Source organism: Oncorhynchus mykiss, chromosome 17 (genome assembly GCF_057628025.1).
Source record: "Oncorhynchus mykiss isolate SJ-2025 chromosome 17, ASM5762802v1, whole genome shotgun sequence".
Classification (NCBI taxonomy): domain Eukaryota; kingdom Metazoa; phylum Chordata; class Actinopteri; order Salmoniformes; family Salmonidae; genus Oncorhynchus; species Oncorhynchus mykiss.
In genome coordinates, this window is record NC_143038.1 from 8,330,700 (window position 1) to 8,344,681 (window position 13,982).

The following is a 13,982-nucleotide window of genomic DNA, read 5'->3' on the forward strand; positions in this document are numbered from 1 at the left end:
GGTTTAATTGGAAAAGTTCTGGAGTCTTCTATGGGTTTTTAACACGTTTTGAACAAGGTTCCGCCAAATTGTATTGTATTATATTTAATATATAGAAACCAAAACAAACCGAAAGCACATCGCTCCGCAATCAACCAACCCATTGCTTCATAACTCTACAAACAAGTTTTGAATGAAATTCATAGTATGAATTACACTCCTTGAATGTTGTATTTGGGTCAGGACGTGCCGGATATTATGAATGTTTGAACGGCAGAATGAAAGCAGAACAATATTTGGTTATGGGTGCATGTAAATGATCCTCCGGTGCAGACTGTGGGCAGATTGTATCCGAATGGGATGTGGGAGAGATTCCTGAGAGAACACATTCCTTTGGGAACGTCGTGTTGGCTGGCCAGGAGCACCGGGTGGGCACAGGGTGCATGTATGGTAAGGGGATTGCTTTTCAACGAGGAGAATTGGAATTTCAGTTTACTGACTGAAGTTAATTGGAATTGACCCCAACTGTTGTGGGGAATGTGGTGGCTGTGCTTTTTAAGATGGTTTGATACGCTATAGTAGTACTAGTGCAGCACTGCTGTCAGCTGGCATGATTAACAGGGAAACTGGGGGATTATTTTTAAGGTCTTGAAATGGTCAGTGTAGTTGTCATTTGAAATGAATCAGCAGTGCTTGTTTTTTTTAAACCCGTTGATTTTTATAGTCTTCAGGTGGCGTATGAGTTGACTCATTTCTCATTGATGTCTCTTTCGCTCTCTCGTCTAGGCCTCTTCCGTTGTGCCTCTACCGACAAACAGGAAACCGTGAATCTACCACAGAGCCTGAAACCTCACATATGGGGTTGGAAAATGTAGCTTGTGAGCAATCCTTACTAGAGAACACAGATATACATATCTCTGTATGAGCCCGTATTAACATTCATTACACATGACAGTAGAGAGGTTAGATGTGGCACGCAGACACTGGTACTATCCCATACCATAACCGCCACCAATGCAGTCCCGATCATACCGTGTAGCATAATTTAGCTTTCAACATTCAGATCTCAACCGCTTCGTTACACAAGATAATTGAACTTAAACATCTTATTTCCACCCTTGTTCGTTCATGTCTTTTTAAATAGAATCCTCCTCATTTGACCAAGGTCCCCATTGATCTAGGATGGGTGTCCATGTGGTCCCCATTGATCTAGGATGGGTGTCCACATGGTCCCCATTGATCTAGGATGGGTGTCCACATGGTCCACATGGTCCCCATTGATCTAGGATGGGTGTCCACATGGTCCCCATTGATCTAGGATGATTGTCCACATGGTCCCCATTGATCTAGGATGAGTGTCCACATGGTCCCCATTGATCTAGGATGAGTGTAACAAACCAGTGTTTAGATGAAACAGAGGTGGTTCTGGAGCAAATCTGGATGTGTAGTCTGGAATCAGCAGCTGTTAGGGTCATATCCATCCATCCATTCATTCATCCATGCATGCAAGGAAAATGAGGATGGACTGAACCTTTAAACTCCACTATGTCCATTCTGCAAAGCTCCACATTCTTTCCCTTAATACTTAAATCTCTTTTCACACTCAAGTCAGAAATGTCAATTAGCCTTTTTTTCAACCCCAGTCGTAACAGTTGTCTGTTTTCAGAGTTCTGGTAAACACTGTGAATGGTAGTCAGTTGGAAAGGGTTAAGAAAGTGGAAGAAACATTTGATGTTGTGTTTGAGGGGTTTATTCTGGGGTCAGCTAGGTGTTTTTACAGGTCAAATAAGTTATTTATTTTGAATAAGCAACAGCTGCTTCGTCTTCAGTTTGGATGCAACGTGTATTGGAGAGGGCTTCCCATCAAATTAGGGTAATTTAGTGTGAGCTAAGTTTAGAATGTCATAGTTTCACTGGTCAGTTTTTTTAATCAGGTGAATCAGCCAGAGACCCAGCAGGCTTCAAAGGCTACCAGAGCTCTGTATAAAACATTTGTATGCCTGTCTGCTATTCTGACTCATAAAAAGAAGGCAAGGCTTTCTATAAAAGTTTGATGGGGCCCCATCTATTGGATCTTCAAAAGCCAATGTTTTTCTTGTAGCTCATAAATTATGAGGAAGGTGAAATGTTTCGCTACACCCGCAACAGCATGTGTATGTGACCAATCAGATTTGATCAGTGGTCACTGTTGAGGAGAGGGAAACTGATGGTTCTCGTCTGTTGTGCCAGTCCAGCCGGAACAGAGAATTCAGACAGCAGATTCCCATTCCGGTTAAGCCACTGCCATCAGCACCCTTTTTTCTCCTTGCTCTCTCTCTCTCGTGTGTGTGTGTGTGTGTGTGTGTGTGTGGTCTCTATTCTTAGAGAACCCAGACGTTACCCACCAGATGGCACAGGGGGAGCTGGCATTGTGGTACCCAGGCATGGGATGGCTTATAGACCCTTAATATGTCATTAGTGCTGGTTTGTGTCCTGTCTCTTAGAGAGGCTGCTTCCTGTACAGTAGGGTCCGTACTCTTTTTTTTGTTTTTTTTGTTTTTTTGTTAACCCTTATTTTACCAGATAAGTTGACTGAACACATCTAATTTATAGTAATGACCTGGGGAATAGTTATGGGGGGGGATAAATTAGCCAATTGGAAGCTAGGGATGATTAGATGGCCATGATGGTACGAGGGCCAGATTGGGAACTTAACCCCGGTGTCCTGGCTAACACCCCTACTCTTATGTGTCATGACCACAGAGAGTCAGGACACCCATTTAACGTCCCATCTGAAATGTTTCATTTTATTTAACCTTTTATTTATTTAAGGCGGCACCCTACACAGGACAATGTCCCCAATCACTGCCCTGGGGCATTGGGATATTTCTTTTTTGTTGGGACCAGAGGGAAAGGTGCCTCCTACTGGCCCTCCAACATCACTTCCAACAGCATCTGGTCTCCCGACCAGGACCAACCCTACTTAGCTTCAGAGGCAAACCAGCAATGGGATGCAGGGTGATATGCTGCATGCACGCAGGCAGGCAGGTAGGTAGGCACATGACACCACAACATCAACAAAGGCCCTGTACATGCCATTGTGTCATGCTTTCCCTCCCCCTTTAACATCAAATTAGCACTTTGTGTGTACTTCTACATCTTATTCCCACTACAGGGGATTGTCTGTTCAACAGGAATAGCAGCACAGCACATCTGCTCTTACATACAGTAGGGACTAATGCGGTTTCAACCAACCAACGGGTTCACATTTCCCCATTTGATCGAATGTTTAATGTGAGCTTAATGAAGGCGCATAAAGAAGTTGAGTGCTTTGCCGGTTGAGGGAATACAAAAACAAAACCCAATACTCTGACGGTGATGTGCGTTGATTGATGACGGTAAAGAGGAACGGATTTTTCTTCTATAAAGTTCATGTTCCCAGGACGTTTCAGCCAAGCCGCTCTGTGGTATCTTAGCCTCCATCTATCATCACAGGGTCTGGGAAACTGAAGGTTGAGACTGCAGCTCCACACAGATACTGGCAAGTGAAGGTGTGGTCCAACTCAACCGGCACCACCTACCCATTCTCTTCTATTGTGGTGTCTCAATCTGACTATTAGTGGAGGAGAAAAGGACATTCAGTTCAGAGATTTACAGTCGTTCAGATATTCATTCTGGGGTGAGGGTTTAGAAGTATGTTTTTTTTTAAAATTATTATTGTTTTTTTTTATTAATTTCCCCTTTATTTAACCAGGTAGGCTAGTTGAGAACAAGTTCTCATTTACAACTGCGACCTGGCCAAGATACAGCAACATGGAATACACAAGGACTAAACAAACATAGTCTATATACATTGTGTGCAAATAAGGTAAGACAAGGGAGGTAAGGCAATAAATAGGTCATGGTGGCGAAGTAATTACAATATAGCATTAAAAGCACTGGAGTGATAGATGCAGAAGAAGACTGTGCAAGTAGAGATACTGGGGGTGCAAAAGAGCAATATAAATACAGTATGTGGATGAGGTAGATAGATGGGCTGTTTACAGATGGGCTATGTACAGGTGCAGTGATATGTGAGCTGCTCTGACAGCTGGTGCTTAAAGTTAGTGATAGAGATATGAGTCTCCAGCTTCAGTGATTTTTGCAGTTCGTTCCAGTCATTGGCAGCAGAGAACTGGAAGGAAAGGCGACCAAAGGAGGAATTTGCTTTGGGGGTGACCAGTGAAATATACCTGCTAGAGCGAGTGCTACAGGTGGGTGCTGCTATGGTGACCAGTGAGCTGAGATAAGGCGGGGCTTTACAGAGCAAAGACTTATAGATGACATGGAGCCAGTGGGTTTGGCGACGAGTATGAAGCGAGGGCCAGCCAACGAGAGCGTACAGGTCGCACTGATGGGTAGTATATGGGGCTTTGGTGACAAAACAGATGGCACTGTGATAGACTGCATCCAATTAGCTGAGTACAGTGTTGGAGGCTATTTTGTAAATTACATCGTCGAGGATCGGTAGGATGGTCAGTTTTACGAGGGTATGTTTGGCAGCATGAGTGAAGGATGCTTTGTTGCAAAATAGGAAGCCGATTCTAGATTTAATTTTGGATTGGAGATGCTTAATGTGAGTCTGGAAGGAGAGTTTACAGTCTAACCAGATACCTAGGTATTTGTAGTTGTCCACATATTCTAAGTCAGAACTGTCCAGAGTAGTGATGCTGGACAGGCGGGCAGGTGCGGGCAGCGATCGGTTGAAGAGCGTGCATTTAATTTTACTTGCAGTTGGAGGCCACAGAAGGAGAGTTGTATGGCATTGAGGTGAATCAGAGAATCACCAGCAGCAAGAGCGACATAATTGATGTATACAGAGAAGAGAGTCGGCCTGAGAATTGAACCCTGTAGCACCCCCATAGACTGCCAGAGGTCCGGACAACAGGCCCTCCAATTTGACACACTGAACTCTGTCTAAGAAGTAGTTGGTGAACCAGGCGAGGCAGTCAATTGAGAAACCAAGGCTGTTGAATCTGCTGATAAGAATGAGGTGATTGACGGAGTCGAAAGCCTTGGCCAGGTCGATGAATACGGCTGCACAGTAATGTCTCTTATCCATTACGGTTATGATATCATTTGGGACCTTCAGCGTGGCTGAGGTGCACCCATGACCAGTTCTGATACCAGATTGCATAGCGGAGTAGGTACGGTGGGATTCGAAATGGTCGGTGATCTGTTTGTTAACTTGGCTTTCGAAGACCTTAGAAAGGCAGGGTAGGATAGATATAGGTCTGTAGCAGTTTGGGTCTAGAGTGTCTCCCCCTTTTGAAGAGGGGGATGACCGCGGCAGCTTTCCAATCTTTGGGGATCTCAGACGATACGAAAGAGGTTGAACAAGCTACTAATAGGGGTTGAAACAATTTCGGCAGATTACTTTAGGAAGAGAGGCTCCAGATTGTCTAGCCCTGCTGATTTGTAGTGGTCCAGATTTTGCAGCTCTTTCAGAACATCGGCTATCTGGATTTGGGTGAAGGAGAAGTGAGGAAGGTTTGGGCGAGTTGCTGTGGGGGGTGCAGGGCTGTTGACCGGGGTATGGGTAGCCAGGTGGAAAGCATGGCCAGCCGTAGAAAAATGCTTATTGAAATTCTCAATTATAGTGGATTTATCAGTGGTAACAGTGTTTCTTAGCCTCAGTGCAGTGGGCAGCTGGGAGGAGGTGCTCTTATTCTCCATGGACTTTACAGTGTCCCAGAACTTTTTTTGAGTGTGTGCTACGGGATGCACATTTCTGTTTGAAAAAGCTAGCCTTAGCTTTCCTAACTGCCTGTGTATATTGGTTCCTGTATAGGTGATGTATGCGTGTGTGGTAGTCACTGGATGAGGGTCCTGGTTCGGCCCTGAAATTCTAGCTCCGATAGACCAGTTGGGAACACTGTGTTTATTAAAAGTTTATTTGCAGCACTTTTCCCAGGGCTTCCTTGTGGAAAGTCTGGGCCTTCCTAGTCCAAATAAAAGAAAGCTCCTTCTGTTGTGGTTCCACAAAATGGTTCCGAATTGTGTAGAAAGCCATTGGAGAAGATTCTATACGTGACATTGAATTTAGTGTCAGATCTGAGGCAGCATGTTGTATGGGCTCCCTACTGCCGTTATCAGACATGGACAGGAAATAACAATGACTTCCCGTGTGCAAGGTGGAGCAAAACGCAACACTTGAATCATCAGGCCCAGCCAGCTAAAGCGAGACGATGTGGATGCGAGTGTGATGAACAGGAAACCCAGAGACTGCGGTGAAGGTTTCACTGTAAAGACAGACGTGGCTGTTGATACTCATCCATATTCATCAGGTCAACATGCACACACAGCTACAGGAGCAGGGGGGTTCGAATGACGTGTCACAGACAGCCAGAGCGGACGTTGTCAAACTCCAAAAGGGAGTTCTACTTTCTCTCCTACTGTGAGTGTACTGTATGGACACACAACTAGAATGTAAAGCACTGGAAACGACAGCCACAGTTCCCCGTATCTGGAAGCACGTTCATAGTGGTCCGTGTTAACAGCGTGTGCATTCGTCTTGAAGTTTGTCTGTGGATCTTCTGCTCGCATGTTTGAATTCATTCACAGCTATTTTTGGCGGCTGTGATATGTCTCTGTCTGTGGTTTGGAGTGTCTGTAAACCTTGAGCAGTAGATGATACCACAGCACGCTGTCAAAGGAATATTACACCCAACTATCTCCTCCCACCCCTGCAGGGCTAACGTGTGTGTGTGTGTGTGTGTGTGTACATGCGACAGGTGAAAGCAGCTTGTTGTCTGTTTAGTAGGCTCGTCCAGACACTGCTTTGGCAGTTAGCCTTGCTACAATTGGCAGTCACACCTTCTCTTCAGCAACTTTTGACTATTTTAGGTCTACGTCAGCGTAGACTGTACTTTTCATCTACCTGCCTCCCAGTCACTCACTCAGATGAGTTGTAACTTGTAACTGCTACTATTCTACAACACGAGTCTGTGTACCTTTTTTTTAGGTAGTTTGAAATATTGTGAGAACTACATCCACTTTACAGCTGCAGCTTGCCACCATGGTTCACCATAACACAGTAAAGGGAATGGTTATTGTAAGATGCACGTACATCTTCAGATTTAGTTGATGTAGGGAGCGGATGTGTTTGTCTGCTTTTCTGTGTGTAATTTATTGGGTTAAAGTCTCTATAGGTTGTTGGCTGCCTCGCTCAGTTTAATTCCACAGGGATCTGTGTTTGTCTCTTTTAGACGGGGGGGGGGGGGGTTCTGAGTCACTTCATGTAATGTTTTGTGTCGGTGTATGAGTGTCTTGTCCTGTGGCTACAGTTGAACTCTTGTTAGAGTGACTTATTGTGTGAGGTGGGGTTGTTAACTGTGATATCCGTGTTGATACTGCTGAAGCATAGCATCCATTATTCTTCATGCCACCACTGTTGTGTAGAATCAGTTTGATAAGGTACATTTGTCCGGTGAAGTTTGCCTTCAGTACAGCTGGAATTCAGCGAACATTCGTGATATCTACTCATTGATCGGCAGCTACAGTGACGAGTAGGATGGAAAATATTTATCAGAATGTTTGTCAGCATGGAACGCTCCTATTTAAAATGTTCAATGCTGAACACTGATCTCTCTCTCTCTCTCTCTCTCATCATCAGGGTCAGAGGTCAATCCGAGCCACAGCAACATGTCCGCCCCACCACATCCGCAACCCCCTGCCAAGGGAGCGTCACATGGCGCTGGCGACTTCAGCTACGTGGGCATCGATGCCATCCTGGAGCAGATGAGGAGGAAGGCCATGAAACAGGGCTTTGAGCTCAACATCATGATCGTCGGTGAGTGGTGTTGAACAGTGAACACACGCATGCAACACACACCCTTTTGAGATCATGGATGTGAGTGAATGGTTTTAAACACACATGAACACACACACACACACACACACACATCCTCTGTTACATCCACCCATCCCCAGAGAGAGCGAGACACACTATATTTTCTATACACTCTATTTAAATGTTTTCAAAGTCACGCTGTCATTTGGAAATGAGCCTGGAGTGAGTGCTTGATCTTCCAGGACTAACTAGCGTGGAACCCCATTGGGGAACCCTTACCCCAAGTGCCCCTGAGATTGGTACACACTGCACATAGTGGCATGCATCCTTCACTAGATCAAATAAAGTAGTCAGGCAGAGAGAGATGGTGGAGTAATGATGCCCATTAATGTTGACAGGCTCTAGCAAACACTTCCCTGCCCTCAGCTCACCACAGCTCGCGAGTCACCGGATCTCAGATCTCAACCCTATTGAACACTTATGGGAGATCCTGGAGTAGTGTCTGAGACTGCGTTTTCCACTGCCATCAACAAAACGCCAAATTATTTAATGTCTCGTGGAAGAACAGTGTTGCATCCCTGCAATAGAGTTCCAGTCACTTGTAGAATCGATACCAAGGCACATTGAAGCTGTTCTGGCGGCTCGTGGTGGAGCAACACACTATTGAGACACTGTTGGTGTTTCCTTTATTTCGGCAGTTACCTGTACTTTACCACCACGCTGAGAAGTGATTGAAAGCTACAAAGAGCATGTTGAAGGACCTCGAGTCTCTCTTCCAGCTTAGATGTCTCTTTTTGTGTTTGGTGGCAGTCAGTGGGGGACGGTGGTAGAGTAGAACACACAGTACTCCCTGCAGGAGTGTGTTTTGTATACATACTAGCTGTCATAGTGGTTCTGAGGAGATCCTAAACCATTGGAATGTGTTTGTTTAAAATAAAGGTGGCATCTCATGGTACCAAGTCAAAGAAAACGTATCTGGGCAAGGTCAAAAAGTATTCATTTTCTCTCATTGCTATCATGTAGGAAGATCAATTCAATGAAATAAAAAGTACGCCAGACTTTCATAATCTCTGACGAGGCTGTATCTTTTCCTTGTTGGCACGCCGTCACTGACATGCATCACAACCCTCATAGTTGTTTTCGGCAAAGGGCAGCATTCAGCCAGCGCTCCATCAGAGACGTCAGACGAATGTGCCCACTTGAAGTGGAGTCGGAACGTTGGAGAAAGGCAGACTTGTAGTGAATGATAGTTGTGTTCATGAGCCCAGGTTATGTTGTGCAATTGTGCGCTTACATGTTATAGTCGCTATTGGTGTAAGAGACATGATAAAGGTCAGGTTAAAATAGAGGGTAGTGTTGTTGTTGATGCATCCCTATCTGTACATATAGGATCTGTCCAAGTCCTGATGATTAAGATAAAGAAGACATTTTATAAGGTTGTCCTTTTTACAGGGGTATAGTTGATCCAATTACCTACAGTATCCAGGGTCAAACTTGATGTGAAGTCGTTTTACTACTGTACAAGTCCCTAACTCTGATTTGGTTTTGAATTGGCCATTTTGGCTATCCTCTATGACCATCTTTCCTAAACTCGGTCCTGAGGCCCCCTCTGGGTTTTTTACCCTGGCACTACACAGCTGATTCAAATGGCCAACTCATCATCAAACTTAGATTTTTTTCAATCGGCTGTGATGTGCTAGGGCAAGAACCTAAACGTGCACCCATAAGGAGCCCCGGGACAGAGTTTGACACAGCAGCAGTAGTCTCTGTCCCTCTCTAAAGGCATTGTGAGAAAGGTCAGTGGAGATGTAATCAGACTCCAATCTCTGAAGGCCCCTCTGTGAGATGTATTACCCTAATCCCAGCCCTAAAGCCCCTTAGACCGCAGCAGTGTCCCCTATGCATAAAGGCTAATTAAGCTGGCACAGCTGTGCTGCCGATGCCCATTGTCAGGCCTGCTGCTAATGGATGTCTATGGGGAGGTAGAGGAATCAATCAAATGTATCTATAAAGCTCTTCTTACATCAGCAGATGTCACAAAGTGCTTAAACAGAAACACAGACTAAAACCCCCAACAGCAAGCAATGCAGATGTAGAAGCACGGTGGCTGGGAACAACTCCCTAGAAAGGCAGGAACCTAGGAAGAAACCTAGAGGAACCAGGTTCTGAGCCGTGGCCAGTCCTCTTCTGGGTCTTGGTGAGGAGTGTGTGTGGCTGGTCCATCTGTCCTCTGTGGCCCGACAGCAGGCTGGAATGGCCCGACAGCAGGCTGGAATGGCCCTACAGCTGCCATGCTGTTGTCATAGTCAGTGAGTGCATGAGGACACACTCTTTGTCTAGCTCGGTCTGTCACATGACTTGTGTGTAGGGTCTCTGTTCGGAGTCAGGAAAGCTATTGTACATTCACGACAGGTTAGAAGAGCCTCATGGTTGAAGATAAGCCCCTCTGTTATTGTGTGTGTCCAGACCTATAGTTCACCCCGTGTTGGTCTTTAACAGGTCAGAGTGGTCTGGGGAAGTCGACCCTGATGAACACCCTGTTCAAGTCTAAGGTCAGCAGGAAGTCGGTGGTGTCCACCCCCGAGGAGAGGATCCCCAAGACCATCGAGATCAAGTCCATCAGTCACGGTAACACACACACACATACATACAAACGGATCTGTGGTATGCAGTATACATTATAATATGTATTTGTGTAATATGAATGGTATGCAGTATACATAATACATGTCATGGATATCTCCTGTGTCTCTGTCTAGACATCGAAGAGAAGGGCGTGAGGATGAAACTAACGGTAATCGACACTCCCGGCTTTGGGGACCACATCAACAACGAGAACTGGTGAGTTGTAGTTTTTTTTAATTATCCCTACCGCAGAGTGAATGACTGTGTCGTCGCCTGTCTGTGAACTCCATTTCCCATGTGCCTCCCCCCCCCCCCCCCAACAGCTGGCAGCCAATCATGAAGTTCATCAACGACCAGTATGAGCAGTACCTGCAGGAGGAGATCAACATCGACAGGAAGAAGAGGATCCCAGACTCACGGGTTCACTGCTGCATGTACTTCATACCACCTACTGGACACTGGTGAGTTATGGACTCACTCACTCTCTCACACACACACACACACTGTTTGTTTGTCTGGGACTTCACCACTTCCTCTAGACTACCCTCCTTTTCTTTCGACCACTTTTAGAAGTCATCTGGTCCACCGAGACTCAGAGGTATCGCTTTGGGAATCAGGTTTCACAAAGACTCCTTTGACTGCAGACGCTATAGTACCCACTGTCTTGGAAAACTATAGTACCCACTGTCTTGGAAAACTATAGTACCCACTGTCTTGGAAAACTATAGTACCCAATCCAGGGAAATGGTTAAGTGGCTTCAGTCTGTCTCTGAGCATGTAAAGATTCTGACAGTCTTCTAGACGTGTATGCATTACTAACAGAATAGTTTTAAACACCCAGGTGGTGGCTAGTTGTTTCATTTTTCAAGGCGACAGGTAGCCTAGTGGTTAGACTTGTAACCGGAAGGTTGCAAGATCGAATCCCCGAGCTGACAAGGTAAAAATCTGTCGTTCTGCCCCTGAACAAGGCAGTTAGGCCAACATTGAAAATAAGAATTTGTTCTTAACTGACTTGGCTAGTTAAATAAATGTTTAATAATACTCCTTCCTTTCACGTCTGCAGTTTTAGTCATTTAACAGGGATGAAAGTGTCTGTGTGTGCACCCTGGGCACCCTGGGTGGACTTGCATATATATATATATATATATATATATATATATATATATATATATATATATATATATATATATATATATATATATGTATATGTATATGTATATATATGTATATGTATATATATGTATGTGTGTATACACATACACACTGTCTGAGCACATATCAGGACTCCATCTACTGGCTCACAATTGTCTCTTCCATCCGCCCACATCATTTCCTTGACCTGTAGCTCAACAGTTGTCCACTAGTTATTCTATGGAGTGTATTGCGTGTGTGTATCCCACTGTTTGACACACTCCCTCACCTCCTCCTTATGACACCACAGCTGCAGTGTGTGTGTGTCTATGTGGCAGCTCTACAGTCAGTGCATTGTCCAGACCCTCTTTCGCAAAGCACGAGCCAAAGCTTTTTCCCTCGTTCTCTCGTCCCAAAAGCTAAAATGACTCACTTCCCCTGCCAATCCCCTCCCTCTCTCACCCGCTTGACCTCGAGTGCATCCCCCCTCCCCCAAACAGGCTCTCCTGGAAACTTCCAAGCACCTGTCCCCTCTAGGGACCTCTTAATCAGGCCTGGAAACAGGGGGAGCAGGAAGTAGGATCTTCTTAACTGCCACCAGGAGACTTCAGAGCAGGAGCACAAAGAGGATGTCCTATCCTTCCACTCACCACCACTCACTGTGGGGCTGAAGCTACAACCTGGCACTGGGCTAGAGAACACAAGCAACAGGCATAGGGATGCATAAAACACGAACACGAACGAACACACACACACACACACACACACACACAGAGTCAGCAAAAGCAGATGGGACGACAGGGGATGGGGGAGAGACACAATAATAATGTGTTGAGTAGCCAATGCTCCTCTACAGGACAATCTAAGGATGAAACCCTGTGGGTTGAACCTGGCTCATGGTCTAGACTCAAACTATTCTCCCAACTCCCGTTCTTCTCTCCTCTTCATTCCTTTCACAAATGACTTGAGGTCTGCAACAAGGGCCTGTAACCAATTACTAACACACCATGCCAAGGCCATGGCTGCGTAACAAATGACACCCTATTACCTATTTTAGTCCACTACTGTTGACCAGCGGCCGTATGTCTCTGGTCAAAAGTAGTGAACTACATAGGGAATAGGATGCCGTTTGGGAATTAACCCATGTGTCTTGGATAGCTCCATGCTTTGGTGCCATTATGTCCGTAATAGACACTACGCTGAATATTCAGTAATACTGGTATCTCATATCACCAAATAATAGCAGAGACATCAAGTTTTATAGCCCAATGGTTGTGGCTCTTTTTATTGTCAAACTTCTTGACTGCAATTTGAAGGTATTAGACCCTGGGTTAGTTGGAGTACTTTAAGTGTCAGCAATTTGCTTCAAGGTTTCATTTAGTAGCTAGACTGGTTTTCAATAGATGTAGGATACGTCCCAAATGGCACCCTATGCTCTGTGGGCTATGGCCAAAAGTAGTACACAATATAGGAAATAGGATGCCATTTATGTCGCACCTGTAGCGAATGGAAGCGGATGCAGTCATGACTGAATGGTTGACCACACTCTTTCCCTCAAGGCTGTCTTCTTGTTACCTCATGAAGGATGCTTTCTTTGAGAACTACCAGGGTATCCCACGGTTACGCCAGGCAATGTTGCACTTGGACTCTCTTGACCCGCGAGGTGGTTTTAAAGACATCAGAGAAAGAGGAGGGAAGAGAGCAGTCTACAGTGCGGTCACCCCCCCCCCCCCCCCCCCCCTTCCTCTACGTGGTTGCTTCCATTTTGACCACAGAACAGTTCTCAGAGAATTTGCACTGACAGCTCAGCCCTCCCTCTGCAGACACAGCTACCAAGTTGACTATTTCCCCTTTTTGAAGTGGAGAATTAGAGCATATGGCGTCTCTCTGTGTGCATAAATATGTACTGTACATATGTTTAGTGTGTAGGCGTGCATTGTGTGTGCTGACCTTTTTTGTTGATATTGAACTGGAGTATTGTGCGTGCACATGTGCATGTCTGTCTGTGGTATGTGCGTGTGTGTGTTGACTGATATGTGATTAACATGTGCAGTGAACCTCGGTCTCATCTATTTGTTCAGAGGCGTGTGAACATCTTCATAGTCAAACATCAACCGTATGTATTCACTGATCTGTGTACAGTAGACCTACATAACCCTGATGCACATGAAACCCTGTGTGTGTCTGACTTACAGTCCACAAAGCTGAGGTCACGGTTCCTGAGGGGACAGGAGATCAAATTATAGGCGGAGCCAAGGAGAGCTGCAGCAGGGCTATGACCTATGGGAGCTCTCTCTCTCTCACACTCTTCCTCTTTCTTTCTTTCCATTAAGTGGTGTTCTCTCTGTGTCTGTCGCTCTGTCTGTGTCTGTCGCTCTGTGTCTGTCGTGCTGTCTCTCTGTGTCTGTCGCTCTCCTTCTCTCCCCCTTTCTCGCTC

At 45.4% G+C, this 13,982-nt stretch overlaps 1 protein-coding gene across 5 annotated transcripts in view; it reads left to right on the top strand.

Moving 5' to 3' along the window:
• Positions 1 to 13,982, top strand: part of sept9b (septin 9b) — an 82,945-nt gene that overhangs the window by 58,108 nt on the left and 10,855 nt on the right. For all 5 annotated transcript variants that reach the window (XM_090204655.1, XM_090204656.1, XM_036949492.2 and 2 more), the window contains 4 exons: positions 7,613 to 7,789; positions 10,289 to 10,417; positions 10,549 to 10,630; positions 10,738 to 10,875. In XM_090204655.1, coding sequence (XP_090060781.1) covers positions 7,613 to 7,789; positions 10,289 to 10,417; positions 10,549 to 10,630; positions 10,738 to 10,875 — 526 coding nt within the window. The remainder of the gene's footprint in view (positions 1 to 7,612; positions 7,790 to 10,288; positions 10,418 to 10,548; positions 10,631 to 10,737; positions 10,876 to 13,982) is intronic.